This window comes from Cinclus cinclus, chromosome 14, assembly GCF_963662255.1.
Source record: "Cinclus cinclus chromosome 14, bCinCin1.1, whole genome shotgun sequence".
NCBI classification, from domain to species: Eukaryota; Metazoa; Chordata; class Aves; order Passeriformes; family Cinclidae; genus Cinclus; species Cinclus cinclus.
In genome coordinates, this window is record NC_085059.1 from 21,024,204 (window position 1) to 21,046,079 (window position 21,876).

Consider the following 21,876-nt stretch of genomic DNA (forward strand, 5'->3'; position numbering starts at 1 on the left):
CATGTCTGGCTGAGCCCAGGCCTGGCTGGGCTCGCACACGGACCCTGCCCGCAGGCAGCACGTTCTGGCCATGCTCAGCACCCACTCGCAGCCCCCTTGCCCCGGCACCAGCCCCTTGCCGAGCAGCCTGGGGCTGGGCGCTGCTGGAGCACAGGCAGCAGCAGGAGCACGCAGAGGGTCAGCCCGGCCCTGCTGGCGCTGTCCTGGCCCCCAGGCAGGTGCTCTCCAGGTGAGCATCCCCGGGAACGCCGGGCTGGAGCGGCCGCTGTCCATCCGGAGCACCAGGCGCAGGAAGCCGGGTCCGGACCGGGTCTGGCGCTCGCCGCTCTCTCAGCGGGCCCGTGGCAGCCCCCGGTGCCAGGGCTGCCCTGGGGACATCGCGGCTGAGCTGCAGGCCCGGGCTTGAGCCGCGCCGAGCGCCGGCCGCAGCCCCGAGCCGGGAGCCGAACAGGTTGGGCGGCTCCGGGCTGGGGGAGGAATAATCGCCCGGGGTTGATTGAGCGAGCTGAGGCAGCCAAACCGGGCGAGGATGGCACTGCGCAGCCAGTGAAGGGCTGGCTTTCCCTGGAGCCGCTGGGAGCGGGCAGGGAGCGAGCCCGGCCGGCACGGAGGGGTGCGGGTGTGCGGGATGGGCTGCAGCCCGAGCCCAGCCCCAGCAGCTCGGGGCTGATGTTTATCAGCGCTCCTCTCCTGAGCCGCTGCATTTTTCCGAGCCGTGTCGGGAGCGCTGCCGCCTGCCCGGCTCCGGGACCTGGGGCTGCCCTGCCCGGCCCCGGGCGCAGCCCGGAGCCGGCCCCTGGCTCCGGCTGAGTCAGGAGTGACTCATTCCGAGCCGGGCTGCAGCGCAGGGAGTGCGTTCTCACATTGGCGAGCGCAGCTCTGGATGTAGGTGGCTGCGTTCGCGCTCCGGCAGCCAGCTCTGCTCCGGCTCCCTCCTCCGAGCCCCCGTACGGGACCGAGCCCAGCTCTGCTCCGGCTCCCTCCTCCGAGCCCCCCGTACGGGACCGAGCCCAGCTCTGCTCCGGCTCCCTCCTCCGAGCCCCCGTACGGGACCGAGCCCAGCTCTGGTTCTCAGCCGGCTCCGGTGGATGTGGGGTGTGGATGGCCCGGCTCCGCTCCTGAAGGGGCTCTACGCTGAAAATGGATGACTTGGCTCTCCTTGACCTGTTGGAGTGTCCCGTGTGCTTTGAAAAGCTCGACGCCACAGCAAAGGTGCTGCCGTGCCAGCACACGTTCTGCAAGCCCTGTCTGCAGAGGATCCTGAAATCCCAGAAGGAGCTGCGGTGCCCCGAGTGCAGGACCCTCGTCCTGGGCAGCATCGAGCAGCTGCCCTCCAACCTGCTCCTCATTCGCCTCCTGGATGGGGTCAGGTGTGGACAAAACGTCACCAGGTTTGGTTCGATCCAGAGGTCGGGGGTCCTGTCCTCCCCCGCCTCCATCAGGAGGGTCCCCAGGGGGCTGCAGCTGCACCAGCACCGGCTGGCAACCAACCCCAGGATCCACATGGAAGGGGTAAGGAGTTTCTCAGTTCTTTCTTCTGCCCATGACCATAGAAAGGTTCCTGCTGTGTGCCCAGAGCCAGGAACCTTCTCTGCAGAGTGTTTGAAGTGAGACTGAGTGTTTTGTTTGCAAATTTCACTGCTGTTTCCATGTGATATTTGACTATTTCAAGTTGACAACAGCAGAAATTGATTCCCAGGCAGAGATGAAGCAGCCTGCCCTCCTCCTTACAAAAACTTCCCAGCACCTCTTTTCTCCCAGAGTTTTCAGATGCTTCCAGGCTTTTGGGGGCATTTCAGGTGCTTGGACTTTTGGGCAATACATTGCTTTTGATTGATAGCAATTAAGTCAGTAATTGCAGAGCTGTAACTGTTAGTGGTGGAGAAGGTATTTCCATAGCTGCTCCTCAGTTTTCCCTGGAAAAGAAGGGGGGTGTCCAATGATGCTGCTGCTGCTCCTTCCAAAGTTCTTGGAGGTTCACTAGTTAAAAATATTAAATTTGACTCACTTTCGACTGTACCTAGGGATGAATTACAAGGCTAATTTTAAAATTCTAAGTTCTTTCAATCATTTCCTATAACAATACAAAAGCTTTTCTTGAATAATGAGGACGTGATATTAGACCTGTTAAAAGATGATGGAATTTAGGGTAAAGACTTGTGGCTTCACCTTTCACGCATTCTATTCCTGGATTTCCATTTCTCTCACGTGAACAGTCCTGTACAATGTCTCTAAAACCTTTTAATAACACTCAGAGGCTTGGCTGGGGGGGCTGTTGGATCCCAGAGCCTGCTCAGGGCTGTGCAGGTCGGGTGCTGTGCCCTGGCTGGAGCCGTGCAGAGGTTGCCGTGTGCTGTGGGTATGAGCTGGCACGTGTCTCCCAGGAATTCTGTGGTGTGGATGAGGGATCTGGACCAAAACGCACCAAAACCAGGCATCCTTCGGGAGCTGCTCTCCCTGAGCCCGAGGCAGCATGTCCCTTTCCCGGGAGCACTGCCTGGCACAGCACAGAGCCGGGGACAGGGCTGGGGTGGGTGGGTGACACTGCCCAGCTCAGAGCACCCTCCTGGCACAGCACAGAGACAGGGACAGGGCTGGGGTGGGTGGGTGACACTGCCCAGCTCAGAGCACCCTCCTGGCACAGCACAGAGACAGGGACAGGGCTGGGGTGGGTGGGTGACACTGCCCAGCTCAGAGCACCCTCCTGGCTACAGCCCCACGAGGGGCACAGAGCCAGGGGCAGGTGGAGCAGGTCCTTGGGCTGCCAGGGGCTCCCTCCACAGACCCTTGCTGGGAGCCAGCAGCTCTCCAGGGCAGCTGCAGGAGCTGCTGGGCACAAACCACCCAACAGTGACAGGTTTTAGTCCCTGCCATCCCAGGCAGCATTCCAGGTGACAAGGAGAAGGTTGTAGTTTTTCCAGCTGGACTCTCCTGGCCCTGGATAAAAGAGCACAAATGCACTTGTCTAGTTTTCTTCTCTCTCACTCATTTCATGTTTCTTTAACTGGTTCTCAGGACAGGTAGGAACTTGCTGCTGGGATATAATGGCAACGTCCATCCATCTATAGCTTCCAAAAGCTTTTAAGACTAACTTAAGACCAAACTGCTAGGAATCAGCAGAGCCAGGGAGCGCTTCGAGGGGCAGTGGCTGTGGCTGGCTCCCTGGCACTGGGACAGCCCTCTGAGCTCCTGTGCCTCTCTGGGAAGGGCTATAAAACACATTACACTGAAATACTCTTAGACGTAATTAGTTAATTATAAAACACTTTGGAATCCTCTGCTGCAAGGTCAAGAATGCAACGTATTAGTCACATTTTGGTTTTAGTGGTTTTAAATACCTGCATTAAGGATCAGTCGTTCCTTTGGGTACTCCGGTGGGATGTTAATGGATTTGGAGCCTCCCCTGAGCTGGCACAGCAGCATGTCGCCCAGCACAGCAGGGACATGTTGGAAAGTGCCTGTGCAGTGCAAAGATGAGACAATGATGAGGATGACTTGTCATCACCCTACCCCATGAATGCTTGAGTCCCAGGGAATTCCACCTGGAGGAATCTGGGCAAACAGAGACCTCCAGATGTTTGTGAACCTCAGAGCAGATTCTTTTAGTCAGGAATCACAGTGAGAGCAGCTGCCCTGCAGTGCTGCTCACCTCACCACAGCTCTCCCCTGGTACTCACAACTGCAGTGTCCATGTGCTGCAGCAGAAGGTCGCAGCTCCCCAAAACCAGACTGCCCCAATCTGCAAGGGCTGCTAATTCCCACAGTGCTATCCACCCCCTGTGCTACGGAGCAAACACAGCTGATGTGCCTCACACAGCTCTGCAGCCCGAACCTCCACCCAGCCAGCGCAGGGCCAGCATTTGGTTTTACCAAGGCTGTTCTAGAAATAAACTTCCTGTACTCCCTGGAGCTGAGAACATCACAAGTTTGATCAAAGTTTCTCTCTCAGCAAAGATGTTTCCTTGCCAGCTCTTTGCTCTTCATGCTCATGAGCATCCATGAAGGAGAAAATGAACTCAATCCGTGCTCAGCCAGCAAGCCAAGAGCTGGTGTTGTTCCGAGCAGGAGGAGCAGGCAGGCCCCCACAGAGCTGCTGGATGAGCACAAACGCAGCACTCGGTCTGCGGTCAGGAATTTCCCAGAGCCAGTTGTTAAAAACCAGGGAATTTTCTAATTGCAGCCCATCCCAAGCAATTTATTTGCTGGCATTTAAATCCCTTTTGAATCCACTTCCTACGAGCTAACGTGGTGTGGGCACGTGCTGGGTTTGTGCACGTGGAGCCAGCCTGGCAGTGCCAGGTCCTGCTCAGCCCCTGAGCCCCCAGCTCTGAGCCCCTGCTGTGCCCCACGGCTGCTCCTGGCACCTCAGCCAGGCCCTCAGATCCTGAACATCAATGCAGAGAGGAAAAGGCTTTGGATTTTCAGGATCTCCACATAATAAACTGTCTGGAATTTAAGAATAAAAGGACTTGCTGGGAGGTGTATGCATAAGTAAGCCACGCTGAAGCCTTTGAACTCTTAGCAGCCGCCCCTGGCATGTGCCAGGTGTGGTTCCAGCTTGTGCTGAAGCTCCTCCTCACCTGGCTGCAGCCCCAGCATGAGCTGGTGAGCAAGCAGAGCATGTGTGCTGAGGTGTGCACAAACCTCCCACACCTCTGCAGGGATGCAGGCTGACCCAGCTGCACCCTGCACACAGCAAAACTCCATCCAGGCCACGGAGCAGCTGCTGGGGTGCTGAACTTGGGCATGAACAGACATGGGACAGTGAGCCAGAGGAAAGAAGTTTTGAGTATGACAGCTTGCCTTAGGAAAACACAGACCACGCAGATTTAACTGTGACTTGGGCTATTTTCTCTTTGCATGAACTGAGTGCTCAACACCCCCTTCCAGCACTTCATGGGAGATAGACAGATAACACCTCTATTGGGATAAAAATACTCTGCACTCCAACGTCCCACCTTCACACTGACGTCTATAGATAGTGCCTGCAGCTTGGTATTTTCTTCTTCTCCAGAATCATCTCCAGCTCCTTTCTGCATTTGACAGACAGAACTTGGATTGCTGGAGCTTCTTGAAGTCTTGTTCAAAGCAAACTCCATGTTTGCACCTGGCAAAGGCAAGGGACTTTCCTGGTCCCTGTACTGAGCCACCCTCCCCAAAACCCCCAGCAGTTCCTGTGTGGTCACAGCAGTGACCTCACAACGTGTGTCCTGTCCCCTGGGGCTGGCTGTGGGGATGTCACACACACCTGGGTGCTGCCCAGGCTCTGCCTCAGGTGCTGGAGCTGGCTCCTCTCCCAGCACAGCATCCTTGCACCCCACAGCTGCTGGGTTTGGTGGGGTGTCACAGAGCCCCTCAGCTGGACACTGAGAGGTTTTGGGAGTGCCCACAGAGCCCCCCGCTGGACACTGAGATGTTTCCTTTGGCTGCACAATTCTGTGTGGCTGTAGGGCCTTTCTGGAGGGAGGATTTGTCCCAAGTCTCCTGCCCTGCCGTGTCCCACCAGGGCTAATCCCACTCTAACAGAACGAGGAGCCTCTCCCACAATGCTGCTGGCACACCTGCATTGCTGTGCTTTCTCCCTCTGCAGGTAGTTTTAGCACTTTTATCTACTACCAAGGGAACGAGGCCAACATAGGCTGATGGGCAGCACACACCCCAAAAGCTGCGTGAGCAGCAGAGCTGGCACAGGGCACTCCTGGGTGGTACCTCAGCAGTGGAAAGCCCAAGGACCTGAATGGCCAACAGCAGGAGCCAGTTTCCCTGGTTTTACAAAATTAGGTATGGAGCTGCAAACACATAAAAGTGTTTTAATTTGTTTCCAAGGCAATGAGTCAGGTTCGGACGGCGAGTCAGGAATAGCACAGGAGGGCTCCTGCGTGAGCTCACCTGCACAGTGCCACAGTCAGCCAGGAGCCTCCAGGTCTGAGTGTCCCTCTCCCATTTCCCTGCTGTTGATGGCCACTGTCCCCGGTCTGTGGAGCTGGTCCCTTCCCCGAGTTTGTGGTTTTCCCTCCAGAGGGGAGGGTGGGGAGGGGGCACAGGCTCTCTGCAGTGTGCCAGGGCTGGAGGCAGGGGAGTCCTGAGGGACAGGAGAGCTCTCCCTGCTGCCAGCACCCTCTCAGCTCACAGAGGGTCCAGGCCCGGTGCCCACTGGCAGAGGTGGCCACGTCGCCCAGGACTGGCAGCGCTGGCTGAGGAGCCACATCAGCACTCCCTTTGCCAGAGCAGGGAGGGCACTGAGCCAGCAGGGAGAGGGCTCAGGAGAAGCAGGAGGGAGCAGGATGCAGATTTCCTCCTTGCACAACAAACAGCCTCCTTGAGAACAGTGGTGCTGAGGCAGAGCATCATGACCGGGCACGCCGAGGGCTGACACAGTTTGTTTTCCGTGCAGCTCAAAGCCCTGACACACAAGTTAACCACGGCCTGGGACTGCTGACAGCAGCACAGACTCATCTGATAGAGCAGCAGCGAGCCAAGAGCCCTGAGAGGGAGGGTTTGGTGCAGGCACTGCAGCCTGAGCTCGCTGGGACCCCAGCACGCCCCGCTACATCCTCTCCTTCCCTCCCAGACCTGGCCCTGCTCTCCCTGTGCCCCCATGGCTCTGCCAGCACCCAGGAGCAAAGCCAGCCCAGCTCCAGCTCCAGCCCCGGGCATTCCTCCTGCTCACCTGGATGTCCCCCATGTTTGACACAGGCACAGTGTGTCCTGATCCAGCCGTGTCCCCTGGGGAGCCGTGGGACATCCCCAGGACAGGCATTCCTCTCGGGGCTCAGCATCTCTCATCCTCTCTCCATCACAGAAGCTTTTCTGTGTTTTCTGTAATCATTTCCACCATTTTCCATGTCCCCTTTACCTTCCAAAGCCAGGCCAGGTTCAGAAGTGATGTGAGCCTTGGTGCAGTGGTGCCCAGGGCTGTGAGTGAGCAGAGATGCTCCCCCTGCCATTGCCCAGCAGCTGCAGCCATGCAGATGGAGCAGCACAAAACCAGCTAAACCCATACAATTTACATCTCCAGCATCTTCCCATGATGGTCGCTTGGCTCAGGAGCAGGTGGCCACCAGCATTAGCCGTGGCCAGTGCTGGCCTCCCATTTGGGCAGCTCCAGGGCTGACATGAGCAGGAGAGACTGGCTTTGTTCTCCTGGTGCACACAGTCTGCACACAGGAGCAATTCTCCTCAGGGAAGAAATAATGCAGAAACCACCCAACTGTCTGAATCCTCAGAACATAATTATGTGAAGAGATTGAAATGACAAGTTCACTTTTGAAGGTTTTGTTCTCTGTGACAAGGCTGAAGTTATCTCCTCTGCCAAAATGCAGAAAAACAGAATCGTAATGGCAATTAATTTACATTCAAATAGCTCTTTTCATCCACCTGGATCCCGCAGAGCCCTGAACTGAGCTAGCTGAGCACACAAGCAGGATGGGGCTCATTCATGCCATGGAGACATGGGCAGCTGTGGCAGGATGTTGGAGGCAGCTCTCAGTGATGAGAGGGATGGAGATGTTGTTGATCTTCTCTATAAAAAGGCAGCGAGTGCTCATCAGGAGCATGGCCTGGGCTGTGTCCTCACATGTGTCCTGGACTCACTGGCTGCCCCAGGGTGAGACATTCACCCTGCCCAGTGCTGTCCTGCCTCCTGCACAGGTCCTTGGGAAGGCAAAAGACACTTCTTGTGTAAATTCCCGTGCTCTGAGTAGGGTCTTCCATGAGTACCCTGCTGCCAAATGAGGAGTTAGAACCTGCTCATTTCAGATAATCACAGACTGCATTTCTCTGCTAGGAAGAGATGCCCCAAATTGCTTCCTCACACACATATACATATTTTTAATCTTCTTTGTTTTGTGCGGAGGGAGACTCAGAGGCATTGGATGGCTGCCCAGCACAACTGATGCCAAATGCCAAAAATAGTGAAAAAATAAAATCTTTTCTCCATTATTGGCCTCAAATCCACTGAGAATGGGGACAAGGAATGGAGTGCATCTGCCATGACCATCCCTGCTGGCAGAGTGGCCAAGGAGGGAAAAGCATCTCCCCAGAGAGGGTGCTGGTGCAAGGGGGTTCTGCTGCACACCTGGCCTTACCTGCTGCCTTCTCTCCCCAGTGCTCTCCCACACTCTCTCCTGGCACCCCATGGCAAGGGGCACCTGGGGCTGGGCTGCTCTGAGAGCCTGAAGGAGCTCCTGGGTCTCACTCAGGCATGATGGAAGAGGAAACAGAGGGGAAAATCAGGAAAAATGAGGCAGCATTAAAAAAAGCTACAGGCACCCCCAAAATGGGTTTCCTCACTGTAGTTTCTCTCTCTCATACTGATCACAAACTTTCAGCAGCCTTTAGCTGGGTTTTGCACAAAGCTGCTCCCAGCATTTTCTCACCAAGATGCTCAGACAGCGTGTGCTGCTCTCATTGTGCTGAACATTCCACTGCTACTGCCACCCTGCTGGAATGAAATGCTGCTTTGGACTGACTCAAACCAGCTGGACATGCTAACGGGAGAAGGTTCCATCAAAAACAAGCAGGTCCTGCTGCCAGGACCTGGCCCAAGGAAGCCTCTCCTCTGCCCTCAGCCACCTCCAGGCACTCCTAGTCTTTATCGCAGGTTAATTAGCACCCCAGTTTCTGCCTTTGCAATTAACCCACTTTAAATAAAGCAAAACAGATCCCTTGCAGAGGATCTGGGAGAGGTGGGAGTGGGCAGAAACCAACCCAGACTGAGCCAGGCTCAGATCAGCTCAGAGCTGCTGCTGCTGATAATGATGATGGCCCAGGACCGACCCCAGCTCCATCACCGGGGTTGTCACAGCTGCTTCTGCTGTTCTTTCCTGCACCCTACACACATGTTAAACAAACAGGGACACTGTCTTTCTGAAATCTTCAGCTTGCAGCTTTATTTTGTGACAAGCTGTACAGTAAAAACCACATTAGTTGCTCCCTGTGGGTAGGTAAAGGCTTAGTTTACATCCTAAATAAAGTTGGAAAATCTATGCGATATTTTTGGCTCAGTAGCTGAGAAGCCAGACAAAATTTCTTTTAAAAAACGTAGAATATCAAAACCTACAGACTTTTGAAAAAGCTGACTTGGGTTGGGAGATTTGAATGGGCAGAAAAGTGTGAGGAAAGGGTTAAAGAGGAGGGGAAGAGCTGAAGGTTGTGAGTGTGGTTAGAGGAAGAAAGAGCCCATGCATCCATGAATGCCAGTGGAGGGATGAGTTCGGGCAGACCTAACCCACAAACACACCTGTCCCACCTGGGTTTCGGGTGTTTCTCCCAATCTGCCCTGCTGTCTCATCCCTTTGCCTGCTGAAGAAAGAACATTCCAGACTCTCAGCACTCTGCTGCTTGCTCCCTGTTCCCAGTTAGCACCAGGTATGCATTTAATTTCAGAGTTGCTCTTCTTTCTGATGTATTTCCATAACTCGTTGGTGCTGCCTTTAATGTTTTGCTGTATCCTGCTGTTCCCTCACATCCCAGACCTTGCTGCTCCTTCTTCCCAAGCCCTTTGTGAAATTCCCATTTGTTTTCTGGCTGCTCCTGAGGCAGTCCAGGGTCTGTGCTCCCCATGCTGGTGTGACCCCAGCCAGTGGTGCCAGCGTGGTTCTGGGGGAGAGCTGCTGCCCGTGCTCCCTGTGCCCACATCTGCACTCCTCTTGGGAAAACTCACCTGCCCAGGTGTGTTTGCAGGGAGTCCCCATGCCCTTGGCATGGATGGGGTCCCTGGTTTTCCATGGAAAGCAGCACTGGCCCAAGCCTCCCTTCCCCATTTCTTTTCTCCCAGCTGTGGGTGTCACTGAGCCAGGCGTGTGTGTTTATTGTGAGCACAAATTAACAGAGAGAATGACTTAATTAGAACTAAACATTAAACTAATTGCTTCCCATTTTAAAGGCTTTGAAGTAAAAGCAGTATGTGAATTTTTTCTCTTCTTGGTTCCTTTTCCCTACCAGGCATCAGGGTTTGGGGATGCTAGAAGATGCGCTCTTTCCAAAAACTTAATTTCCATGGGAAATTCAATATTTTTCACTCTCCTGGAAACTAACATTTTGATTCTCATTTCTATCTCCCCGACCTCTGAGAAGTGGCTGAGAGTGAGCTCTGCAGGAGTCCTGCCTGAGCCCTGGTCACAGACACAGGTGGATTTGGGGAAATGCACAGTGAAAGGCAGGAAATCTGGAATGTGTCAGTGGTGCAGAAGTCTCCTGTGAGATGAGTGGGAAGGGGTGACTGTGGCTTGCCGGAACTGCAGGGCATGGTCCTCACCATGGCACAACTCCTGGCAGCCTCTGAAGAGAGGAGAGGACAATGCAGACACACAGAGCCCAGGGAGGAGGCAGCTGAGCAGCCTCTTGTCCCTGGGCACTTCTGCCTAAAGCTGATCCAGGCTCTGGAGCTGGGGACAATCCCAGTTCCCCAGCTCCCAGCATGGAGCTCATGCAGCTGTGCCACCAGCTCAGAGCCAGGAGTGGAGCTCAGCATTTGGGTTATCCCTTAAGGTGTGGGGCTGACCTGTGCCTGGACCCTCCCTGGGGAGGGCAGGAGCTCCACAGAGTTCTGCTGCAGGCAGGGCTCAGCTCAGCAGCTGCTTCAGGGGAGCTTGACAGGGAGAGTCAAGATCCCCACGTACCCGTATCTCTTCTGGGTTTGGCATATCTTTATGTCATGTTACACTGCAACAATGATAGCATCAAGCCACCTCTGCCCATAACCCAGGAAAAGGCTGAAATAAACCCACAGTCACCTGTATTAAAGCAGGGATACAGCCTCAGGAGCACAGAACCTGCACTCACCTTGCTCTGCTGTGTTCTCCTGGCGGGTGACAGCCACCAGGTCAGCTGGATGATGGCTGTGACCTCCAGTCCTTCTGAAATAGAAATACCTGGGTCATTAAAATACACATTGTGTTGGAAGAGCCCTCATAGCAGGCACTAAGATCCCATGGGAAGACTAGTTTAAGGCCTTAACTGTTTCTTAATATCCTTAAACAAGTCCAGCCTGCTTTTCATCTTGATACAAACTTAGCATAAGTATTTGGGAGCTTGTCTTCATTAGTAAAGCCCATCAAGGAAGGATGTGGGTAGTTAATCCTAATAAATGTATGCTTAAGCCTTAGACCTCTGCATTTTTTTCCCATTAATTACTAGTGCTTTTGGGGAACTTTGTCTGTGTCGGACAAACTGCAGGGGCTGTTTCTTGTCCCCCCAGGTGCCCCGAGCCAGGGCCCTGTACACGTACAGAGGGCACAACCCCGGGGAGCTGCGCTTCAACAAGGGGGACACGATCGTGCTGCTGCGGCAGCTGGATGAGAACTGGTACCTGGGCGAGCTCAACGGCTCCAGCGGCGTGTTCCCAGCCAGCTCCGTGCAGGTCATCCAGCACCTGCCCCTGCCCCGCCCTCTCTACAGCCTGGACCTGCGGGGCAGGGACAAGGGCGACAGCAAGGACATCCTGACCTTCCAGAAGGTACCACGGGCACGGGGCTCTGCCTCTCCCCGGCTCCTCGGCAGCTCCTGGCAGGTGACTGAGGGTCCCCGTGAGGCTCCCCATGCCCTTTGGACGCTGCTGCCAGCAGTTATCCCTCCCCTCTGGGCACGCAGGTGTCCAAGAGCATCCACAGAGGGATGCAGGAGGCCCCTGGCCGGTGCCAGCTCAGAGCAGCACTCCCGGGGCTGCGGCTCCTGAGCCCTTCCAGCTTCCTGGCAGAACTCTGGTCTAGACATTAATTGTGTTGTGGAGCTCAGCTTGAGATGTGGGGTGTAAATGGCACCGGCACCAGTTCCTAGAAATAAAATTAATACCTGTAATGCTCATAATTACAGCAAGCTCTGCTTTGCGGCTGTTTTATAGGAGGATGCAAGCAAAGCGTCTTATTTGAAGCTCTAATATATTTTTTAAATGTCTTTTCATTTAATTAAATAACTTTAGCTTCAGTAATGACTTATTCAAGTCTGGCATTAACAGACAGTTAAGGGACACAAAGCCACCGAGGAATCAGAAATTAAGTCCAGAGAAGGCAAAGGTAGGGCTACTGTGGGACACACGGGGCTCTCCCGGCTCTGGCACACAACTTGTGCCCCATTTTATCATGTCTCCTGGGATTTAGATAGGCAGAAAAATGTTTCCAATTTGCTCACACACAGAAATGACAGGATGGCCATGGCACATGTGTCACACGTGTGGGCTTTAAACTTTTTTTTGGAGAGGGAAATGGGAAAACCACCCCTGCTGTAAAATGATGACTGGGAGACACCTGTACCTCTCCTGCCATGGTCTCCCTGTCCATCCCAGCACATTGCCTCCCACGAGTGGGTGAGGATCTCCACGTTATGCAATTCATTAATGTCAGCAGTAAATCATGATTAATTCCTCTGGCATCCATCGTGGTGAAAAACACTGTCACCACATGCCCTTTACTACTAACACCCTGCTCAGCAGTTTCCAAGAAGTACTGAGTGAACACTGCCCTATGCAAACTAGGGGCCTGCCTCTCCCTCATTAACCCCAATCCTTAACAAGCCAGGGTTTTTTAGGTGGAAGCAGCACCAAGCTGTGAATGTTAAAGCTGACAGAGATGGATGGATCCATCCCAGGTGGATCTGATCCTGCTGGGAATGCCACCATCAGTGAGGGCCCCTCTGAGCCCGTGCCATACCCTCAGCTGCAGGGCTTGGGTGTCCCGCTGCAAGGTGTAGCCACGTGTGCCAGCACAGATGGGGAAAGGGCAATGAGTCTAAACATCCCTTCTCATTCAGAGATAGAGTTATTAATTACAGCTCTCCTGGCACCTCTGCCAGCCAAGGTAGGTATCAGGGGGAGCATTCATCCTCAGGAAACCCTTGTCTTACCAAAGGTTTTCGAACCAATTTAAATTTTGCTGTCATCTTTGAATTGGGAACTTTATACCCAGAATTTGTCTCTGACACCAGATGAGAGAAACAACAGAGCCCCAAGATTTTAAAGATAACCTGTAACCCTGCTGAACTCTGCCTGCAGCTATGCTGCCAGGTGGGGAAGGGGAACAGAGAGCTCCAGGGCTGTGCCAGGTGTAACTTCTGGAACCCCACCACGTCTCCTGTTGTCTCCTGCAGCCCAGCAGCCCCGCTCAGCAGCTCCTGCAGGCCACCAAGGGCCACTGGTCCCCGCAGCCCAAGGGCTCATCCCTGCGAGCGGCGTCTCCCAAGGCCAAGGCCACGGGCTCGCTGCCCTTCCCCAAGGTGCCCGAGCCCAGGAGGAAGAGCCTGCGGCAGTTCTCCATCACCACAGCCCTCAACACCCTGAACCGCATGGTGCACGCTCCCGCCGAGCGCCCGGCGCTGCACATCAGCTCCCCCGTGCTCATCAGCTCCAGCAACCCCAGCGTGCCCACCCCGGGCAGCGAGAGACCCGAGCCCCCCCACGGGCCCCCCGTGCAGGTAAGGCAGCGGCTCTGCTCCGAAACCGGGGTCGTCCCGAGGCAGAGAGCTCCACGGACCTTCTGGAATTTATCCACCCCAGAGTCTCATTCCTTCTTCTCACGCTGACTCAAGATCTGAGCGCAGGATGTATCTGCACAGATATAGCAGAAAAGGGGGGTTTACATTTATATGACGTTTTTCATAGTCAAGGTTGCTCCAACCTTTTTGGAGTAGTCACCCAGCCCCTGGCAGTGACACCTGCAGGCGCTTTGTGCTGAGCACCAGCCTGCAGAGAGCCAGCATGTGATATCTGGGTTGGGGGGGAAATGAAACCCTACAGTTCCATAACTCAAATGAAGCTGTACCATGTCTCACACCCCCAAAGGGACCGTGCCCAAAAGTGCCAACAGCAGAAACAAGAGAGGGTCCATGTTATGGTCTGGCCTTAGAAGGGTTGGAAATTCCTTCTTTCAGACAGCAGAGCTGCTGCCAGGGATTTGCAGGGGAATCTGTGCCATTTCTGAGGCTGCACAGGATGCAGATTTCCTCTCCCATTGCTGAGTTTGGGCTGCAATAACTGAGCTGCAGTGCTGAGATTCCTTCACAAGGAATGGGCAGGTGGGCACTGCCAGGGAGCAGGGGCTACACCCCAGGCACAGCCAGCAGAGCTGGACAAGGCACAGCAGAGGAACTCTACCAGGGACTGTGCCAGGAACTGTGCCATGGCTGTGGGGCTCACACTGCAGGACCTGCCTGCCTGGCACTCAGCAGCTCGGGCTCCTCTCGGCCCATAAAAGGGAATAATCAGCGCTGCCCCAGCCTCCGCCTCCTGCTCTTGCTTCCCCTGGGGTGCCAAGCCGGGCTCAGGTGAGCCAGAACCAGTTTGCAGGGATGTGATGCCATGTCTGTGCCTGTGCCTCTTGTGCAAGGCTGCGGGGTGAGGGCAGCGGGGCACCCACGCCCTCCCTCTCCACCTCTGGAATCTCTCCCAGTCACAGCCCAGCTGGGTCCCTGGGCTGGCAGCCCTTGAGGCTGGCCAGGAGCTGCTGCTGTTCCGTGAAGGGAGCTGACAAACCCCACAGCTCAGGAAATTATGGGACCTTACAGGACCTGTCAGGAGCTACTGGGCTTCCCTCCACACCAGGCACCACGAGGACTCTCAGTAGGGGCTCCTGTGTCAGCAGTGCTGGGGTCACATTGGTGACACACCAGACAAGAAGATGGAGTGAGAGAGGGATTTTTGGAGAGGCAGGGAATTAAACCCTTTGTACTTACAAGAGTTTGCAAGGTGCTTGCAGGACACCAGCAAAAGTGAGTGCACAAATCAGTTATATGTGACTCAAAAATATTTCTTTCAATCTTTTTTCCCCTCTGCATTGTTGCAAATGCAAAGGGAGTTTTGAGGATGCTCTAAATGATAGCTCCTCCCAGGCACAGGGGAATACAGAAATGAAAATCATGGAACTTTCCACCCAGAAGGGACATTTCAACACAGTTCCATAAGGAAAACCAGCGAAAGGTTGTCATTTTGTTCCAGTGCAGGAAAAAAAAAAAACAAAACAAAAAAAAACCCAAAAAAACCCTCCAAATACCTAAAATTCAAGCATTTTGATTATGGTAATTAATAAAACAGAATTATAACTTCCAGTCAACTTTATGAGCACCTGGTCCAATCCTACCTGGACTAGAAAACGAGGAATGCAGAGAAGGCTTGAAGCTGACCTGCCACTCCAGGTTCGAGACAGAAGCTGGAATTACTGGGGTGTTTTAATTAATCTAATTTACTGCAGAGCGCCAGAGTGGGTGAGTCACTTTTCTTTTTTCCTAGGTCCTTGCCAAGCCAGTGCTCCAGCACTGCATTACAGAAATGACCACTAGAAATTAGATTTGACATGAACATGAGATTAAAGCCCCAGCTTGCATCATTACAGATCCTGTGGTGGTTGCTGGAGAGCACAGCTGTGCCACATCCAAGCAGGACGACATTCTACTGCCCAGAGCTTCCCAGGACGTTGCCATCACCCTGGGAGCTCTGTGCCCCACAGAGGCCACACTTCACCAGCAGCAGGGCACAGCCGGGGTGTGCAGGGCTGGGTCTGCATGGGAAGGAGCCACTGCTGGCAGCTGCTTTGGGCTGCAGAAGGGACAGCCCAGCAGAAGAGTGTCCCCATGCCAAACCACCTCCTGCCATCCTCCCTCCACTCACCCAGCACAGCTCCTCTTCACCCACCCCAGCGCTGCTGCACTGACAGCACTGCTGAAAGCCAGCAGGACACAGGCAGGGGCTAGGGGGACAAGTCAGAGTGTGTCCAGCTGGCACAGACACACAGGTTTGGTAGGTGGGACCCTGCAGAGCCCAGCAAGCACAAGGGACACAAAACCAAACTCAGAAGAAGAACAGAAACACCCACAGGCAGGTCCTGGATGCTCAGCAGACACTGGGCACAGGACCCCCAACAGCTCAGAGACCCCCCCAGAGTGGGGACACCAGCCCAGCTGGGAGATGAGGAGGGACAGGGGCTGGGAACAGCCCAGAACACCACTCTTGACCCCACTGGCACAGAAGGGACAAGAAGTCACCCTCTGGCCCTGGCAGGCAAGAAGTCTGGCACAGCACAAGGCACAGCTCCCTCAGCAGCAGGAATGGGGCTGCAGCTCCTCCCTGGAAGCCCAGAGAGCCCCACAGGGGACATCGTGGTGCCTGGTGCCACTCTGCAGTGCAAAATGACAGTGAGGAAAGGAAAAGGGGAAAGGAAAAGGGGAAAGGAAAAGGGGAAAGGAAAAGGGGAAAGGAAAAGGGGAAAGGAAAAGGGGAAAGGAAAAGGGGAAAGGAAAAGGGGAAAGGAAAAGGGGAAAGGAAAAGGGGAAAGGAAAAGGGGAAAGGAAAAGGGGAAAGGAAAAGGGGAAAGGAAAAGGGGAAAGGAAAAGGGGAAAGGAAAAGGGGAAAGGAAAAGGGGAAAGGAAAAGGGGAAAGGAAAAGGGGAAAGGAAAAGGGGAAAGGAAAAGGGGAAAGGAAAAGGGGAAAGGAAAAGGGGAAAGGAAAAGGGGAAAGGAAAAGGGGAAAGGAAAAGGGGAAAGGAAAAGGGGAAAGGAAAAGGGGAAAGGAAAAGGGGAAAGGAAAAGGGGAAAGGAAAAGGAAAAGGATCACAGGGTCTTGATGACCCTGGAGGCTTTTCCAGCCTAAATGATTCATTCTGTGATTCTGAGTCTTCCTCTTGCTGCCTGGTCTTTTTTTTAACTCAAATGCTCCAGACTCTATTTCCTGAAATGTCATTGGTGGTTTTTTGAAGGGTGCGTGAAGCCAGTCAAATGTTAGCTGCTCATCCAGTGGCTGAAAGAAGCAGACAACCAGATTAACATTTTGTTTTCTTTGCTTCCCTTCTCCCGCAGGTCAGCACCTCTTACTACCCCACACCAGGACCCCTGGGGCCCCCAGCAGCCATCCTCACCCTGCCCCACCTGCAGCACCATGGGCCAGCTTACCTGTACGTAAGGAAACTGAAATGCTTTGGGGACAGGGTGTAATTTCCTGCAGCCTCACCAGGAGCTCGCTCCTGCCAGGCAGGTGCACACAGAGCAGAGGGCAGCTTGGATCCAAATGCAGATCCATGCAGGAATGGACCTGGCTGCTCTGAGCACGGGGTGACAGAGACCTGATAGCACAACTGAGTGCATCCTTCTGCCTCACTCCAGTATCTATGGAGAAATAGGTCTGCCCGTTTGTCAACAAGGCATTTTAATTTTTTTAAGTGTAAAGAAATTAATTACTCCTTGAGTGCCTCTAGCTATTTATCCTGAAACCTTCATGGCCACTGGTGTTTTCAACGATCCAGTTTTTGAAAACCTTCACAGAGTTAATATTTGCAGATAACACTCTATGATTATTACATCAAGGTAAGATTCACCACCCTGGCACTTTAGTAAAGCACCTAAAATAACAACAGCATCACAACAGGCTGTTTACACAGCATTCAGCATCCCTGGTGCAGAGCCAGGCTGTGGGAATGCTGGTGCCCAGGAGTAGCACCCACAGCTGGGTGCCGTGCTGAGACCCCCACACACCATCATCAGCCAGCCAGGACTCCAGCACATCCTTAATCCAAAGGACAAGAGAACTCCCAAGACCTTAAAATAATTTTAAAAGGATGGTGTAAGAGCATGCCACCAGCTGCCTGGTTTGCAGAGATGCAGTGCCAGGCCAGCAGCTGCAGAGCCTCCCCTGGATGTGGCTCCTGAGCAGCTAGAGAACACCCAGAGCACACCTGGGCTGTGCCACACCCTGAGGGAACAGCCCCTCACACAGACCGGCCCAGTAGGTCAAACCTTCAGATGCTTGTGCTGAGCAACAGCGAGAGAGAAACCTTTCTAAGAGTCCTGGGGTAGCCCCTGACTGTCCAGCCACCGTGGCTGTTGTTTGTGTTTTGTAAATAAAACCCAAGAATTGCAGTGTTGGGCTGTAACTTATTGATTCTTGGCGCAGATCACATTCCCCTAGAAAAAAATAACAGTGCAATTAAATGGGTTACACTTGAGACGAATTCAAGTTCTTTCAAGATCAGATAGGGATTTTTTTTAAAAAATACACTGTTTTCTTTTGCTGCTCTTTTGCTATGTGCTCACATGTGGGTCAGTGAAAAGAAAACTTCAGTCCTTGGCCCCAATCCCAGAATCACAAAAGAGAGGTCTAGGGGGGATTTCAGAATAATTTCCAATATGATTTCCTCACTACCCCGGAGTGGAGCCATGTACCTCCTCCTCTGTCCATCTTCCATGACCTCCAGTGGCAGGGACCGCAGTCTTTGTGTTCCAGTCAAGGAGGAGGGAGGGAGGGAAGGAGGGAGGGAAAGAGGGAGAGCAAGACTGGTGCTGGTCCCTGGGCCTCCAACACCTCCTGGTGATCCTCCAGGCAAGCAGATCCAAGGCCTCTGGTTTCAAAGGCGGAATTGCCTGATGCTATCTTGAACAGGCACCATACCTGTGCTCTTTCAAGAGCTTTGCCTTAGGACAGGTCCTTGTCAGGCCCTGATCCGTGTTCCTGATGGAGCACTCACTGTGTGAGTGCAGAGCAGCAGCTTCCTCCTCCCCTGGGCTGGCACTTCTGGGACAGAAACTATCCTCCTGAGCTGCTTTGTTCTCCATTCCCGCTGGCTCTTTTATTCATATCCCCTTTGCCTGAGGGGACAGGCTGTTTCCTCCCTGCAAGTTCTCTCCACAAAGAGCAGCACCCAAAGGCTCGATGCAGCGCTGGCTGCAGAGGCTCTGTTCAAGCAGCAGCTGCTCCTGCAGAGCCAGCAGCATCATTCCCCAGCTCAGCTGGACCCCGGAGCTCCGGGGTGCTCCAGCCGCCCTGCCCGGGGCAGCTCTGCCTCCTCTCATGCCCTCTCTCCCCAGGTGCGTGGCTCTCCACTCCTACCCGGCTCATGGACCGGACGAGCTGGAGCTGCAGAAGGGAGAAGGGGTCCGTGTTTTCGGCAAGGACCAGGACGGGTGGCTGCGGGGCATGTCCCTGGTCACCGGCAGAGTCGGGCTCTTCCCCAGCAACTACGTCGCTCCCCTCTTCAGGTCTGGAATTCCTTACGTGAAACAAAAACATGGAGAGGGAAGGCGGTGACACGTAGAACTTGGGGTCTTCTTGTTTCCCCAGAGAATCCATGGCAAGGCATCCCCCCGTACTGAACAGGGACCCCCCCAGTACTGAGCAGTACTGGCCAGGGGTCCCTCGCAGGTAGGATGGCACCCGGCATCTCTCACCCTTCTTTTCCAACAGGAAATCGAGTCTCTCCGACTCGAAGATGCCTTCCCTGTACACCTCATGGACGCTGTCCACGTCCTCGCTGTCCTCGCAGGGCAGCGTGGCCGAGCAGGGCCCGCGGCAGAGCCGAGCGCTGCGGCCGCTGCCGCTCCCCGTTCCCGTTCCCGTTCCCGTGCCCGGCCCCGGGCGGGCCCCGCCGGCTCCGGCCCCGCTGCGGCGCGGCCGCGGCAGCGCCAGGAAGAGTGAGTGCTCGGGGGGCTGGGGAGGGAGCGGGGGACACATCCCCAACCCGCCCCAGCTGCTGCGGGTCGTGCTCCGCGCCCCTGCCCGGCCCCGGCCCTGGCTGCTCTGGGAATTCCGGGCCGTTTGACTCAGCGTGGAAAAATTCCTTGCAAAGCTTCGCGCAAAGCTCGGTGGTTTTATTTGCGAGGAGGCTGCAAGGTTTATCTTCATTCCATACACACTGTTTTGTAATAGACTCCCAGGCGTATTTGGGGAACCAAGTGGTGTGCTCCCAGCTCTGGCAGCAGGGCTGCTCCTGGAGGCAGCAGAGCCCGGGCAGAGGCCACTGGCAGTGGTTTTTCACCCGAAACCTGGTGTAAAATCACACCCGAAACCTGGTGTAAAAATCACACCCGAAACCTGGTGTAAAAATCACACCTGAAATCGGTCCCGGCGCACAGGGGTGAGCGCGGGGTGATCGCTGGGAGCTACAGTCCCACAGCGCCCTGTGAGCAGGGCTGCTCACTCTGCGCTTTTGGGATTCCTGACTAAGTTCCTTCCCATGGTCCTTGCTCCCCAGACGGATCCCTGCAGAGGCCAGGACAGGCAGGGACCCCCGTGCAGATCTCCGGCTCCCTCAGGCGTCCCACGGCCGCGGGGCGACCTCAGCACTTCCAGCTTTACACGCACGGCAGCCCCGCAGCGCACAGCATCCCTCCCGGAGCTGGCCTGGACGAGGCATCGCAGCCAGATGTCTCCTACGAGGCTTCGCCGGCGCTGCTGGTCAGGGGAGGGGAGAGCCGGACCCCATCCGTGTGCAGCTCGGTGATCCTGGACGCCAAAGACCCCCCGGTGAAGAGCGAGGCAGCTCCAAAGCCTCCCGCGTCAGCCCCACCGTCCATCCTGGTGAAACCAGAAACCTCCCGCAACAGCGCCGAGAAGGTACAGAACCCCCAGAACCCCCCAGAACCCCCAGTGCCCCCGAGCATCCCCTTGGAACCAGCGGTGGCAGCCAAAACTAACCTGGACCAATTCTCCCGAGGGCTTTGCTCCATCCTCGCCAGCTTTCCTTCCAGTGGAAACCACTGGGATTGACACAGGCCTTAGGAAATCGGGTATTTGTGCTGCTGACGAAGCTGCTCAGATTAAGGAAGGCAGAATGCTGCAGGGGCTCTGTCCCTGTCACCAAGTTCAGCCAAAGTAAATCTCAAGACTTTTCTGAGGTCATAAATTGGGCAAGAATCTGCGAGTTTGGGAGCAAATGCCACAGAATTGGTGATGCAGAGCTTTGCAGAACTCCCCCATCTCCCTCACAGTCAGCTGGGCTGAGCCAAATGGAATGGGAATTTCTTTCCCTTCTGGCAGCCGGAGAGAAATTCCATAAAGGTAAAATCATTCTGAAAACTGCCCTTGCGACGGCTTCCCCTTCCCCTAGTACCCAAAGAACGTGCCCAAATCGCCCCACATGCCACCCCCAGAGCTCGCAGGCAGTTCAGCATCATCTGATGGAGCCCACGGCTGTGCGAGGGCAGGAGCGGCTCTCCCTGCCCACCGCTAGCTGCCAGCACTGCCTGGGGCTCTCTTCCACCTGCACATCACCCCGGGCTCCTCTGCAGGATCCCGTGCCCCGCAAGGATCCCCCAGCACTTCTCCCCGGTTTTGCAGGAGCAGTGGGGAGGGCGGGCTGGCTCTGAGCTCCCCCCTGATCCTGGCCCCATTCTCGCTGCAGCAAGTGAAGACGGTGAGGTTCCAGAACCACAGCCCGCCGCCTCCCAAGCGGCACAGCCTGCAGCCCTCGCCGAGGCTGACCCGCAGCAGGACAGAGCCCGGGCCCGAGGGGCTCCTGGGCGAGCCCCGCCTGGGCCCCGAGCTGCTGGTGCTGTACTCGCCACGCCTGGGCTCCAGCCCCCTGCACCCGCGCCGGGCGCTGCACCCCAAGGCGCTGTCGCTGGACCTGTCGGGACAGCTGACCTTCCCCATCAAGAAGAGCTACAGCAGCATCTCTGCGAACTGAGCGGGTAACCCTCTGCCTTCCTCCCCGCTCCTGCTCCTCTCCCTCGGCGCAGGGCGAGCGCCCAGCGCTGCATCCTCGCCCCCGCTCCCCGCCTGGGCCGAGGCCGCTGCTCCCTCGGGACCTGGGGCTTGCAGAGACCCCCGGGGGACCCCCGGGGGACCCTCTGCCCCAGGGCTGCCCGAGCACGGGGAGATGTGCCCGGGGGCTGTGGTCTCCACAGAACCGACATCCATTCCCCGGGTCGCTGCCCGCTCCGCACCACAGCAGCAGCGGCAGGGGAGGAAAGCGTGCAGCTATCAGGAGGAGTTTCGCTCGTTCTGATCTCCTCAGGGCTGCAGGGAAGCCCACGGAGATTAAACACTGGCTCATTACCTGCCTGTCTCAGGATAAAGAAACCGTAAATCAGAATCAGTCGGCTCCTGGCTGATGGTTCACGCTGCCTTCAAGGGGAGAGGATCACTCCGATATTTTATTAGGGTGGTTGCTCGCTTGCTTGCTT

The 21,876-nt window shown here is 55.3% G+C and overlaps 1 protein-coding gene across 1 annotated transcript; it reads left to right on the forward strand.

The window, feature by feature from the left end:
- Positions 1 to 1,140: 1,140 nt before the first annotated feature.
- Positions 1,141 to 21,377, forward strand: SH3RF2 (SH3 domain containing ring finger 2). Its single transcript, XM_062502328.1, has 8 exons — positions 1,141 to 1,512; positions 11,201 to 11,458; positions 13,084 to 13,407; positions 16,780 to 16,874; positions 18,781 to 18,951; positions 19,157 to 19,383; positions 19,944 to 20,305; positions 21,093 to 21,377. Exons 1-8 carry the CDS (start codon positions 1,141 to 1,143, stop codon positions 21,375 to 21,377), a joined length of 2,094 nt encoding a protein of 697 aa, XP_062358312.1.
- The last annotated feature ends 499 nt before the right edge of the window (positions 21,378 to 21,876 follow it).

What these genes read in the sequence shown, in the direction of transcription:
- SH3RF2 (XM_062502328.1), top strand. Translation starts at nt 1,141, where the DNA reads ATGGATGACTTGGCTCTCCTTGACCTGTTGGAGTGTCCCGTGTGCTTT. An exon ending in CCAGGATCCACATGGAAGGG is followed by an intron (nt 1,513 to 11,200) that starts GTAAGGAGTTTC and finishes TTGTCCCCCCAG; the next exon opens with GTGCCCCGAGCCAGGGCCCT. An exon ending in CCCGCAACAGCGCCGAGAAG is followed by an intron (nt 20,306 to 21,092) that starts GTACAGAACCCC and finishes TTCTCGCTGCAG; the next exon opens with CAAGTGAAGACGGTGAGGTT.